The 12624-nt window shown below is 39.9% G+C and overlaps 1 protein-coding gene and 1 pseudogene across 1 annotated transcript; one reads left to right on the top strand and one right to left on the bottom strand.

The window, feature by feature from the left end:
• Positions 1–6469: 6469 nt before the first annotated feature.
• On the bottom strand, positions 6470–10508 carry LOC129627795 (olfactory receptor 51A4-like). The gene is made up of 3 exons (XM_055547299.1): positions 10429–10508; positions 7389–7501; positions 6470–7041 (listed from the first exon to the last, which is right to left on the bottom strand). Exons 1-3 carry the CDS (start codon positions 10506–10508, stop codon positions 6470–6472), a joined length of 765 nt encoding a protein of 254 aa, XP_055403274.1.
• Positions 10509–10575: 67 nt separating this feature from the next.
• Positions 10576–12020, top strand: LOC129627792 (olfactory receptor 52R1-like; annotated as a pseudogene).
• The last annotated feature ends 604 nt before the right edge of the window (positions 12021–12624 follow it).

The following is a 12624-nucleotide window of genomic DNA, read 5'->3' as shown; positions in this document are numbered from 1 at the left end:
TGAGAAGGATGTTTCCTCCATATTTGTTCGTTACCTGACACAAAGGTTTCCATGACTGAGAACTCAGTTCATCATGCATAAAATGTCATTCAGGTACACAAAAGTCCATGTACATGGATGTATATTTCTGTCCCTTGAAGTGTTCATGTGCATATTGATGAAAGTTTATGAGCCCTAGAGAAGGGGAGTGGTCTATTGTGAGCCCCTATTAACATCACATCCATGGCCCAGAAACAGTCAGAATCTAAGTCTTGTCACAACCATTCAGGTGTGTTAGGAATGTACGTTTTCTGCATGTCCACCAGAATTCCCTGTTACCATTATTCTCAAATTTTCATCTATTTTATTAGTGATGAATTTTACTTTACATCAGATTTTCCTAATAGAAACAGTGTCTTTCGCATACCTGTAGACTATTTTGTTTCTTCCTCTATGAAAGTCTCTTCAAAGAGCCTTCATCCATTTTTCTACTGGATTGTTTATGGTTTTAAAAACAAATGTGCAAGAAATCCTTCATATAAAATCCTTTTTATACCTTTCCCAATATAGTAATTGCCTTTTTCATTATTTAAGCAACCAAATCTCAAGTAAATACAGTTTTACATGATCAAATCCACTTTTATATATCTTTATATTTTTTGTTTTTCATGTGTTGCTTTTAAAACAAGTGTCTTTAACTTGTTCTGCACATATTCTCTTAAGCCTGTTTTAAAAGAACTGTTATAATGACTTTTCTTTCTAAGTCCAATTTTATGTTAACAGGGTAATTATGTACTCGTAGTAGCATCATCTATTACATACATTCTCTTTTTCTCACTGAAATAAAAAACTATGTATGTCATATTTTTGGATTCTCTGGTGGGTCAGATGGTAAAGAATCTACCTGTAGTGCAGGAGACCTGGTTCGATCCCTGGATTGGGAATATTCCCTGGTAAAGGGAATGGCAACCCACTCCAGGATTCTTGCCTAGAGAATCCCATGAATAGAGGAGCTTAGCAGACTATAGTCCATGGGGTCGCAAAGACTCAGACATGACTGACTAAGCAGCATATATGTCATATTTTAGGTGTGTGTATGGATATGGACTTTGCTTTAGAAATCTTCTTATGGAGTATGATATATATATATATATATATATATATATATGAAAAAGCTGGTTTAAAACTCAACATTCAAAAAATGAAGATCTTGGCATCTGGTCCCTTCACTTCTTGGCAAATAGATGGGGAAACAATGGAAACAGTGAGAGACTTTCTTTCCTTGGGCTCCAAAATCACTGCAGATGGTGACTGCAGCTATGAAATTATAAGACGCTTGCTCTTTGGAAGAAAAGCTATGGCAAACCTAAACAGCATATTAAAAAGCAGAGACACCACTTTGCCGACAAGGGTCTATATAGTCAAAGCTATTGTTTTTCCAGTATCATATATGGATATGAGAGTTGGACCATAAAGAAGGCTGAGCACTAAAAAATGGATGCTTTCAAACCGTGGTGCTAGAGAAGACAAGTCCCTCGGACAGCAAAGGAGGTCAAACCAGTCAATTCTAAAGGAAATCAACCCTGAATATTCATTGGAAGGACTGATGCTGAAACTCCAGTACTTTGGCCACCTGATGCAAAGAGCTGACTCTTTGAAAAAGACTCTGATGCTGAGAAGGGGATGACAGAGGATGAGATGGTTGGATGGCATCATCAACCTAATGGACATGAGTTTGAGCAAACTCTAGGAATCGGTGATGGACAGGGAGGCCTGGTGTGCTGCAGTCCATGGGGTCACAGAGTCGGACATACCTGAGCAACTGAACAACAATATATATATGTGTCATATATGTTCACATATCACTGATCTATTAGACCAGCCTCATAGTGTGATTTGGTTAATATGTGGTATAAAGTGGTCCTTTTTCAAAAGGAATTAAAAACTATGAAATTCTAACAAGAACTACATTTTTAGTAGATTAAATATAAACAAATCAGCATTCACGATGTTTCCACATCCAACAATTTATGTATTTCATTTATTAAGAACATTTCTACACTTTTCAATAAAATTATTCACTTTATTTAAGTCTATTTCTATGTAGTTTTTAAAATGTATGATTGTGTTGCTATTATAAATAAAACATTACCCCATTTCTGTGTGTGTGTGTGTGTGTGTGCTCAGTCATGCTCAAGGACTGTAGCCTGCCAGGCTCCTCTCTCCATGGGTTTCCCTAGGCAGGAATACTGGAGTGGGTTGTCATTTCCTTCTCCAGGGGATCTTCCCCACCCAGGAATCAAACCCATGTCTCTCGAGTCTCCTCCATTGGCAGGCAGGTTCTTTACCACTAGCACCACCTAGGAAGCCCTTAATATGTCATCACCTTGGGTAGTAAGGAGGAAAACTTTCTGTGGCCTGCATGGGGATTGAACCCAGGACCTTGGTGTTAATAGCACCAAACTCTAATCAACTGAGGTAATCGGCCATTTCTATCTCCACATATATATTGCTAGATTGAGAAAAACATTTTTTTTATCTTGCATTAGTATGTTACTTTACCAAATTATCACAAAATTTTAGGACCATTTTAAAATTTTTGTATTTTATTTGTATTTATTAATAGCATTCATAAGTAAAAGTAGATGATAGGTAATGTTCCCTTAATATTCATATAAATTATTTTATTTTCTTATTTTATTAAATTCTTTGGAATCTCCAACCTGTTATGAAAGTTTAAGAGTGAACAAAAAATGTTGTTTCTCATTTTATTTAAATGGCATTAGTGTTTCATTTACTGGCACTGCTAGATGGTTGACTGCTAGATCTTTGAATAAAGTTTATAACACTTAATAGTTCATTTATGTTGCATTTAAAAAAATTTTAATAAGCTTACTTAATGAATCCTATTAAATGCATTTTCAGCATTCACTAGCACAATAAGAATTCTCTACTTTAATATGTTGAGCAGTTGAAGCATCCTTGTTACTTGTGATTACAGAAGAACACATTTTAAATGAAAAGTGAAAAAATCAAATTTTCAGATCAAATCCATTTAGTAACAAGATAATACACAGTGATATATTAGAACATATTCTAGGAATACAGAAACAGTTATAGCCTCATATTTTATCAAACTATTCTTTAAGATATACTATATATTCTTTTTTTTTTTTTTGTAAAGGTTTTTTTTAATTTTATTTTATTTTTAAACTTTACATAACTGTATTAGATTTGCCAAATATCAAAATGAATCCGCCACAGGTATACATGTGTTCCCCATCCTGAACCCTCCTCCCTCCTCCCTCCCCATTCCATCCCTCTGGGTCGTCCCAGTGCACCAGCCCCAAGCATCCAGTATCGTGCATCGAACCTGGACTGGCAACTCATTTCATACATGATATTTACATGTTTCAATGCCATTCTCCCAAATCTTCCCACCCTCTCCCTCTCCCACAGAGTCCATAAGACTGTTCTATACATCAGTGTCTCTTTTGCTGTCTCGTACACAGGGTTATTGTTACCATCTTTCTAAATTCCATATATATGCGTTAGTATACTGTATTGGTGTTTTTCTTTCTGGCTTACTTCACTCTGTATAATAGGCTCCAGTTTCATCCACCTCATTAGAACTGATTCAAATGTATTCTTTTTAATGGCTGAATAATACTCCATTGTGTATATGTACCACAGCTTTCTTATCCATTCATCTGCTGATGGACATCTAGGTTGCTTCCATGTCCTGGCTATTATAAACAGTGCTGCGATGAACATTGGGGTACTCGTGTCTCTTTCCCTTCTGGTTTTCTCAGTGTGTATGCCCAGCAGTGGGATTGCTGGATCATAAGGCATGTCTATTTCCAGTTTTTTAAGGAATCTCCACACTGTTCTCCATAGTGGCTGCACTAGTTTGCATTCCCACCAACAGTGGAAGAGGGTTCCCTTTTCTCCACACCCTCTCCAGCATTTATTATTTGTAGACTTTTGGATTGCAGCCATTCTAACTAATTAGATGTCAGTCTCTCAATTTCATGGAGAAGGCAACGGCACCCCACTCCAGTACACTTGCCTGGAAAATCGCATGTATGGAGGAGCCTGGTAGGCTACAGTCCATGGGGTCACAAAGAGTTGGGCACGACTGAGTGACTTCACTTTCACGTTTCACTTTCATACATTGGAGAAGGAAATGGCAACCCACTCCAGTGTTCTTGCCTGGAGAATCCCAGGGACAGAGGAGCCTTGTGGGCTGCCGTCTCTGGGGTCGCACAGAGTCAGACACGACTGACGCGACTTAGCAGCAGCAGCAGCTCTCAATTTCATGAATGAGAATACTGAGGGTGAGATTTTAAGAATGCCCCAGGTCTATAAAATTAGTTACTAAACAGAATTTATTTTCAGATTTGCCTTAATTCAAAACCCCTGCTACAAAATACTCTTTTAAAATGATTGAATGGAGAAACAGCTTGGTCTTGAAGAACAGTGATGAGGTCTCTGAGAAACTTTTTTTTTTTTTTTTTCCCCAAAGCCCACTCTTTCCTCCTCCCTGGAACACCAACCTCCATCTTCCCATTTCTTTACCGAGAGTAGAATGTTGGATATAAAGAATGTGGAGTCACATTGGCCTGGCTTAGAGTCCTCAGTCCATTATTCCTGAGTGATTTGGCACTAGCTGTTCCATGTTTGTAAAATAGGTGCAATAAGGATTTCATGCAGTCAAGTCTCTGTATCATAGTGTCTGAACATATAAAATATTCAATAAATTATAGTTTTTGAAATTAATCATGGAAATTAAAATAACTATATTTAAACTTTGTATGAATATTTAATCTGAATAAAGAACTTTACAGTTGGAAGTTTCTTTAAGTTCCTACCACCTCATTGTATACACAAAACTACTGAAAGCATTTGAATGGCCTTTTGTAACTTGGTGGTAGATGAGCTAAATGCAGAATCACTGACTGCCTCCATGTTTTTATTACTTTACTAAGAGATGGTACAGAGAAGGCAATGGCACCCCACTCCAGTACTCTTGCCTGAAAAATCCCATGGACGGAGGAGCCTGGTAGGCTGCAGTCCATGGGGTCGCTAAGAGTTGGACACAACTGAGCAACTTCACTTTCACTTTTCACTTTCATGCATTGGAGAAGGAAATGGCAACCCACTCCAGTGTTCTTGCCTGGAGAATCCCAGGGACAGGGGAACCTGGTGAGCTGCCGTCTATGGGGTCGCACAGAGTCGGACACTACTGAAGCAACTTAGAGAGAGAAAGAAGAGATGGGAGCAAAGAGCTCTTCATGTCACAGCAGGGCCTCAACTGCTCTCCCCTGGCTCTCACTCTCTCCTGACCACTGGCCACACCCACATCAATCCTGTAACATCTTTGGTTTTCAGGGCTCACTATTACCACTCATAGCACCGTTCTCTCTCTGAAAATCATTCCACACCAACTTGAATGATAAGTTTCAGGAAGAACTTAAATGTTCTTTCTCCTCTCAACAGCACATATGGGGATAGAGATATTAATAACTTCTGGAACCATAATTTGTTCTCTAATGTTTATTACACTTCTTTATGCTAGCCATTTTACCCACACCCTTCCATTTAGACTATTATTTTAGTTCAAATTGAGATACACCTGCCAAGCATATACAATGGATGAAGTATTTCATCTTGAAGAGACTTTTAAATTTGAATCATTCATAACTCTTTCCTTGTGTAAATTCACAGTGCATCAATGAGAGAAACGTATGAATGTTGATGATGTATATAGGTCATCTTTTGTGCCCCAAGGATTTCCTCCTACACTTTCCCTCCAAATTGGCTTTAGCAAAAGACACACTCTCTAGGTTTCCTTTTCACATTATTCCAGGAAAGTATTTTGTATTTTTCAGTCATTAATGTACACACCAACCACCTAGAATCTTGTTAAAAGACAGATTCTGACTTAGTAGGCTTGAAGAAGGATGAGATCCTATGATTCTTATTATTTCCCAGATGCTGCTGAGGCACATCAGTGTACCACCCTTTGGTTAGCAAGGAAGAAAACTTACTTAGACAAACCTAATCACATTGGAAAGGATTTAATGTAAATCACAAGGAGGAATCAAATGCCAAGAGGCAAATATAAAGATGCTAAATGGTCCAGAACTTTGCAGAATTCTCCCAATTATAGTTGAACTCCTACTTACAAGCTTCTCTGAGGTTAGATGTCTTCTTTACTCTTTTACCTGAGGATAGATGGCCTCAGTCTCCCCCAACAACAACAACAACAGGATCACTACCTACTTTATAAATTGTAAGCTCTTCTTCCTTAATATCAAAAAGCTGTGGTGTGTGACATCCATGATAGATATTAATTGATTACTTAATGAATTAGCTAATATAATTAAGGACTCTAAAGTAAATGGAAGCAGCTCCTATTTGAAAGAAATGTTGTCCTACTCCTGAGAGAATTTGATGTAAAGAAAATGGAACTTCCACCTTTGCCTCATCATTTAGACTTCAGACCCAGTTTTTCCAATTTTTCCAGAATCTTCACTCTAATCTGCCGAGTTTTTACACAATACAAGATAGGATTCATCAAGGGTGGTACCAGCAAGAATGCATCAGCCATCAGAATCATAGCCACAGTGGGTGTATGCTTGGGAAAGCGATGCATGAGAGCCAAGGTGATGATGGGCACATAGAAGATGAGCACAGCGCAGATGTGGGACACACAGGTGTTAAGAGCTTTAAGCCATTCCCTGTGAGATGCAATACCCAATACAGTCTTCAGAATAAACACATAGGAGACAACAATTAACATACTGTCTGACATCATACAGAGTGCAACAAACAGACCGTAGTAGAAGTTAACTCTATTGTCAGAGCACGCCAGCTTCATGACGTCCTGGTGGAGGCAGTAGGAGTGGGATAACAGGTGTTTATTACAGTATTTGAGTCTCTTTAAAGTGAAAGGGAGGGGAAGAACTAGGAGAATGCTCTTAAAAGCAAATGCTAACCCAATATGCAAAACTCTGGAGCTAGTAAGGATGGAGCGGTATCTCAGGGGGTTGCAAATTGCTCCTCCATACACAAACCCTCCAGGAGGGAGGTTGGATCTGAACCCCGTACTACTCCAGAATTATTCTTCTGGGTCTTAGTTTTAAGTACCCCAAAGTACAAAAACAGGGTCTCAACTTCCCTGAAGCTATTCATTAGCTAAATCTCATCCCATTTAGGTCTTTATCCCTTTGGGCTCGAGCAACATGGATTGAACTGCTATTTCTCTTCGTGAGTCAGTGTGCAGGCACCAGATTCTGTAGGAATTCAGGAAAAAGTGCAGAGAGTAAAGACAGGCACCTCTCTAGGGCTCCTCTCTCCCATTTCAGACTTGGGTGACAGGTCAGCGTTGCTTCTCCATTATCCACCCAAGCGGGGAAGAAACTGTGATCTGAAAGTCAGAATCAGCAGAATAGAATGAGGAAGCTGAGAGGCATCTCTTTTGAGGGAACTTTGGTCTGTGACAAAGACATTAGAGAGTCTGGAAAATAGATGAATCAGTGGAGACAAACTGTTTTTGAAAGGGGCTACAGCATATGAATAGCTGAACCCTAGTTGAGAAGAGTCACCACCCCTAAAGGAGTTTACAGAAGAGGTGAGTTTTCTATTAAGGCTCATGGGCAGAAGGCAATAAAGACGCCATCCTAGAGAAGACAGTCTATACCCAGAGATGCCAGAAAATCAACCTGGAATCTTGTTATAGAGGTAAGCAGTTCAATGAAAAGCAGAGTTCTGCGTTCAAATGCAGATTTCCCTATAATTTGCAGGCCCCCTTTGTATCTGGCTTTTTCACAACAGGGCAGGCAAAAATCTCTTCTGTGTGCTACCAGAGTGAGTGTCCCAATCAATCACTATCTAGCAGAGGCAGTGGTGTGGACCACCAAGATCACTGGGTGTGGAGTTATGCACTTGGCACTAATTTATTGGGCTTCCCTTGTGGCTCAGCTGGTAAAGAATCCACTTGCAATGCAGGAGACCTGGGTTCGATTCCTGGGTTAGGAAGATCCCCTGGCTAAGGGAAAAGCTACCCACTCCAGTATTCTGGCCCGGAGAATTCCATGGACTATATAGTCCATGGGGTCACAAAGAATCAGACATGACTGAGCAACTTTCACTTTCAGTTTCAAATTTATTATGTGGTCTTGGGCAAATCATGTAACTAGCCTCAGCTCTATTTTTCTCATTTTAAATGCAGATGCAGAGTCTTTGTGAGAGGAACAATAAAATGTAAAGGCATATCTACAAAAATAGCAATGTCTTCCACAGTTAATCAAAGAGATTATTATCCAGTTTGATAAATTGTATCTCTGGCCAGCATCTTCACCAGTGCCCATGGTACAACCTGATGAAGATGGTACAACTTGTGCTTTTGCTGCTGCCACTGAGTCTCAGTGACTACATCCTCACAAGTGAGGGGATGACATACAGGAGGCAAAAAGGAGTTTGGGAGAAAGCTTCTACCTCAAACAGAATATGTGACAATTTGGGAAGACCAGGACAGGCAGAAGGGGATTAAACAAAGCCCTAGTGCCCAGATAATGGGTGTATATTTCTGAATTTTCACCATACTCCATATAGGACTGTTTGTTTTGAGCAAATCTATAGCTATTATCTAAATAGGATTTTCTAGTTCCAAACTTGCCTTCCAAACATGGCTTAAGGATGGCAAGACAAGTTCAGAGCCACACTTCTCTCAAATTGTTACAAATCTAAGGAAAAATCAGAAAGAAGCTAGGTTTATTACATGTCTTACAGAAACCCCTATTAGATACCTTTGGGTTAGGTTGAATAAAACATTTGTCAATAGATTTGTTAAAGGAGATTTGAAAAGATATCTTTCTTGCCTACATGTTTCTGTTATAAAGGAGTTAAGAATTAATCAAAGAATTTAAGAATTGTCAAAGACTCAGGTCAAGTGAGATTGAATAGTGAAAAAGTGTTGGGTAGGTGAGCTCCAGATGAATTTTTCGAGTCATTAACTCTTAGTTAAGAGTCACCAACTGGAACAAACAGTAGGCTCAACCCAAATAATTCCATCAAATACTGGCAGAGGATGATGTTCACAAAGTCATCCTCTGGTCAGCAGGGCAACGGCTAGTATGAAAAAGTGCACAACCATCTTGTGGGCCTGGTGTCAAAGTAGAGGGTTCTGACAGACCATTTTAAGATGTGCGTGTGAGCATGCACGCTCGAGTCATGTCCAACTCTTTGTAACCTATGAACTCTAGCCCACCAAGTTCCTCTGTCCATGGGATTCTCTAGGCAAGAATATTCACATGGGTTACCATTTCCTCCTCCAAGGGCTTTTTCCAACCCAGGGATCAAACCCAGGAGTCCTGCATTGGCAGGTGGATTCTTTACCACTGAGCCACCTGGGAAGCCTTTTTAAGATGTGGTCAATGTATTAATGACCCCATTGCTACTGAATAATGAATTCTATTTGTTATTTTCTTCAGCAAACCTTTATTAAACTCTTATTCTATGGCATACACAGGTGCTAGAAAGAGAACATGGCTTAAGGATGGCAATATGAAAATTTATCATTTAGGACAGGGTTTGGAAAACTATAGCTTACAGACCAAATCTAACTTGCAGCCTGTTTTAATAAATAAACTCTTATTGGAACACAGCCATACTCATGTATTTATATATTGACCATGGTAGCTGCTTTGGCTAAGTGAAGTTACAACAGAGATCATATGACCCACAAAGTCTAAAACATTTAAGATCTGACTTTTTCAGGGAAAAAAAAAAAGTTTGCTTATCTTCCAAATAGTAAGAGTCATAGCCTAAATTCATTACAGGTACACAATTGCTGAGTCAAGTTATCATCCATTCCAAATCCCCATGGTAATTGTTTTAGAGTTAAAACTAATTCATTATCAGTAAATACACTGAGTATTTACTGTATCAGTAAATACTCAGTATTGTATCAGTATACTGATACTGATTAATATCAGTAAAAAGTCAACTGAGGTTGACTATCTGCCTTTAAGTCAAAGAGTTTTTCAAACTGGCATCCAACCTGGAATGTGCCCCAAGTGTTGCATCATTGTTTCAATTCAGAAGCAGAAGACCACAGCATATAGCCTGTTATTGATAGACCTCAGCCTTTGTTATCTGGTCATCTGTCTGAATATATATCTGAATATTTCTACCAAAGGAGATTCTCATGTAAAATCTAAAGTGCATTCTGACTTTGAACAACTTTGACCAGTTGCAAACTGATCAGTGAAAGTGTGCATGAAGTCCAAAGAAAGACAAGGCACATGGGATGGAGGCCTGATTCCACCCCTTGCCAGGCTGGTGCCCTTGCCTAGAATGCTTGCTCCACCTCCCAGACATCAGCCCTGTCCTGGGAGGGGTCAGAGCGAATGTCCAGTCCAGTCCTCCTCCTGGGGTCTCTACATGGTAAGGTCCTTGGCTTTGGGGGTCTCAGAACATATCAGCAGGGAGATGACAGGGTCTTCTGCATAGTCATCCCTCATGGAGAAGTAGGAGCCCTCTCCCTGCCAGAAAGGAAGAGCAGATCACTGCTCCCCACATCCTCAGAGCATGGGTCCACCACGAAGGGGTATTGTGGTGTCGTGTAGTGAGCCAATTGCTTCCCTGCGGAAGGACTTCTCAAGAGGAATGAAGGGACCTATGCTTAGGTTAAACAAATGAGTTGTCAGTTCTAAATTGAAAAGAAGGGAAAAAATATTATGATGTTATTTGTCAAGATAGTTTTCCTTTCACAGATTCTATTTTCAAAAAGCTATTACTCTTATGAAATATTATAAAACATTACTCATGAAATATTATTATTAATGTAGCTTGTATATTCTGACCCTCTTTGCATGGATATAAATATGAATAAATAATAATGAGTGGCATTATTTTATATTGCAAGTTTTTATTTATTAAGATAGTTGAAAATATTCTGGTTTAACATTAACTCCAGCTGCTCTATTGTTCAATTATTCCATCCAAAATATTATAAATAATCATCATGACTGCTTTTAATGTTATCCCCTGAAGGGAGTAGATTACCTTCCCAGTGGAGAAACATTCACCATCCACTGAGGTTGATTTTAGGGAATAGCTCTTCTCATCCTGTGCCCTTCATCCTCCTTAGGATCCCAGAATTGGAGAATTCCCAGTTTGGGGTTGCCTTTCCATTCTGTGCCATGTATGTTGTGGCTCTAGTTGGCAATATCACTCTCCTTCATGTAATCCAAACTGATCCCACCTTGCATGAGCCCATGTACCTCTTTCTGGCCATGCTGGCTATCATTGACCTGGTCCTTACTTCCACACAACCTAAAATGCTGGCCATATTCTGGTTTCACAATCATGAGATTGAATACCATGCCTGCCTCATCCGGTTGTTCTTCATCCATGCCTTTTCTTCTGTGGAGTCTGGATTGCTCATGGCTATAGCCTTGGACGGTTACGTGGCCATCTGCTTCCCACCGCATCACTCTAGCATCCTGACCCCATCTGTCGTGGGTAAACTGGGGGCAGGTATGATGATGAGAGAGCTTCTGTGAGTGAGTCCCTTTTGTTTCACGGTGTCCAGGATGTGCTTCTGCCCCATTTGGATCATCCCCCAGTCATACTGTGAGCACATGGCTGTAATGAAGCTGGTGTGTGCTGACACTAGAGTTAATCATGCATGTGGGCTCTTTGCAGCCTTCTCTGTGGTTGGCTTTGATGTTATTGTCATCAGTGTATCCTCTGTGATGATTTGGAGAACTGTTCTGTGGTTACCTTCAGGTGAAGCCCAGTTCAAAGCTTTTGGCACATGTGCCTCCCAAGTCATCTTGGCTTTTTATGTCCCTGCTCTCTTTACTTACCTCACCCACTGCTTTGGATATCAAGTGCCCCGAATGGTACATGTCATGTTAGCTATTCTCTATCTCCTGGTACCTCCCACGCTCAACCCCATCATCTATGGAGTTAGAACCAAACAGATCATGGACAGGGTTGTTCAAGGATGTTGTAGAAAAGACCCTTGAGTCAAAGCTTAGGGATATAACCATCCCAGTCACCCCACTGGTCTGGGGACATAAATATAGAAGGCTTAACATGATATTGCATGAAGAAGGCAATGGCAACCCACTCCAGTACTCTTGCCTCGAGAATCCCATGGATGGAGGAGCCTGGTAGCCTGGTAGGCTATAATCCATGGGGTTGCTAAGAGTCAAACACGACTGAGCGACTTCACTTTTACTTTTCTCTTTCATTCATTGGAGAAGGAAATGGCAACCCACTCCAGTATTCTTGCCTGAAGAATCCCAGGGACAGAGGAGCCTGTTGGGCTGCCGTCTATGGGGTTGCACAGAGTTGGACACAACTGATGCGACTTAACAGCAGTAGCAGCAGCAACATGATATTGCATATTGTCAGAAGATCATATGAACAACTGACTTAGAAAATAGCCATCATCCTGAAGCAACAGGGGCAATTTTCAGGATATACTTGAATATGATTCTCTGAAAGAGGTTATCGATAATGAACACAGGGTTGACCTATGTTCATCATCAGAAGAAAAGAGTAAAAGACATGCTCACCTATCAAATTTGTGAAGATCTGAAAAGAATATCATCTTCCACGGACAAA

Source organism: Bubalus kerabau, chromosome 15 (genome assembly GCF_029407905.1).
Source record: "Bubalus kerabau isolate K-KA32 ecotype Philippines breed swamp buffalo chromosome 15, PCC_UOA_SB_1v2, whole genome shotgun sequence".
NCBI classification, from domain to species: domain Eukaryota; kingdom Metazoa; phylum Chordata; class Mammalia; order Artiodactyla; family Bovidae; genus Bubalus; species Bubalus kerabau.
Note: the sequence above shows the minus strand (reverse complement) of the source record. Positions and strands in the feature narration are given on the sequence as shown.

What these genes read in the sequence shown, in the direction of transcription:
- LOC129627795 (XM_055547299.1), bottom strand. Translation starts at nt 10,508, where the DNA reads ATGAGGGATGACTATGCAGAAGACCCTGTCATCTCCCTGCTGATATGT. An exon ending in AAAGCCAAGGACCTTACCAT is followed by an intron (nt 7,502 to 10,428) that starts GTAGAGACCCCA and finishes TCTATTTTCCAG; the next exon opens with ACTCTCTAATGTCTTTGTCA. An exon ending in ACAGTTTCTTCCCCGCTTGG is followed by an intron (nt 7,042 to 7,388) that starts GTGGATAATGGA and finishes TGTATGGAGGAG; the next exon opens with CAATTTGCAACCCCCTGAGA.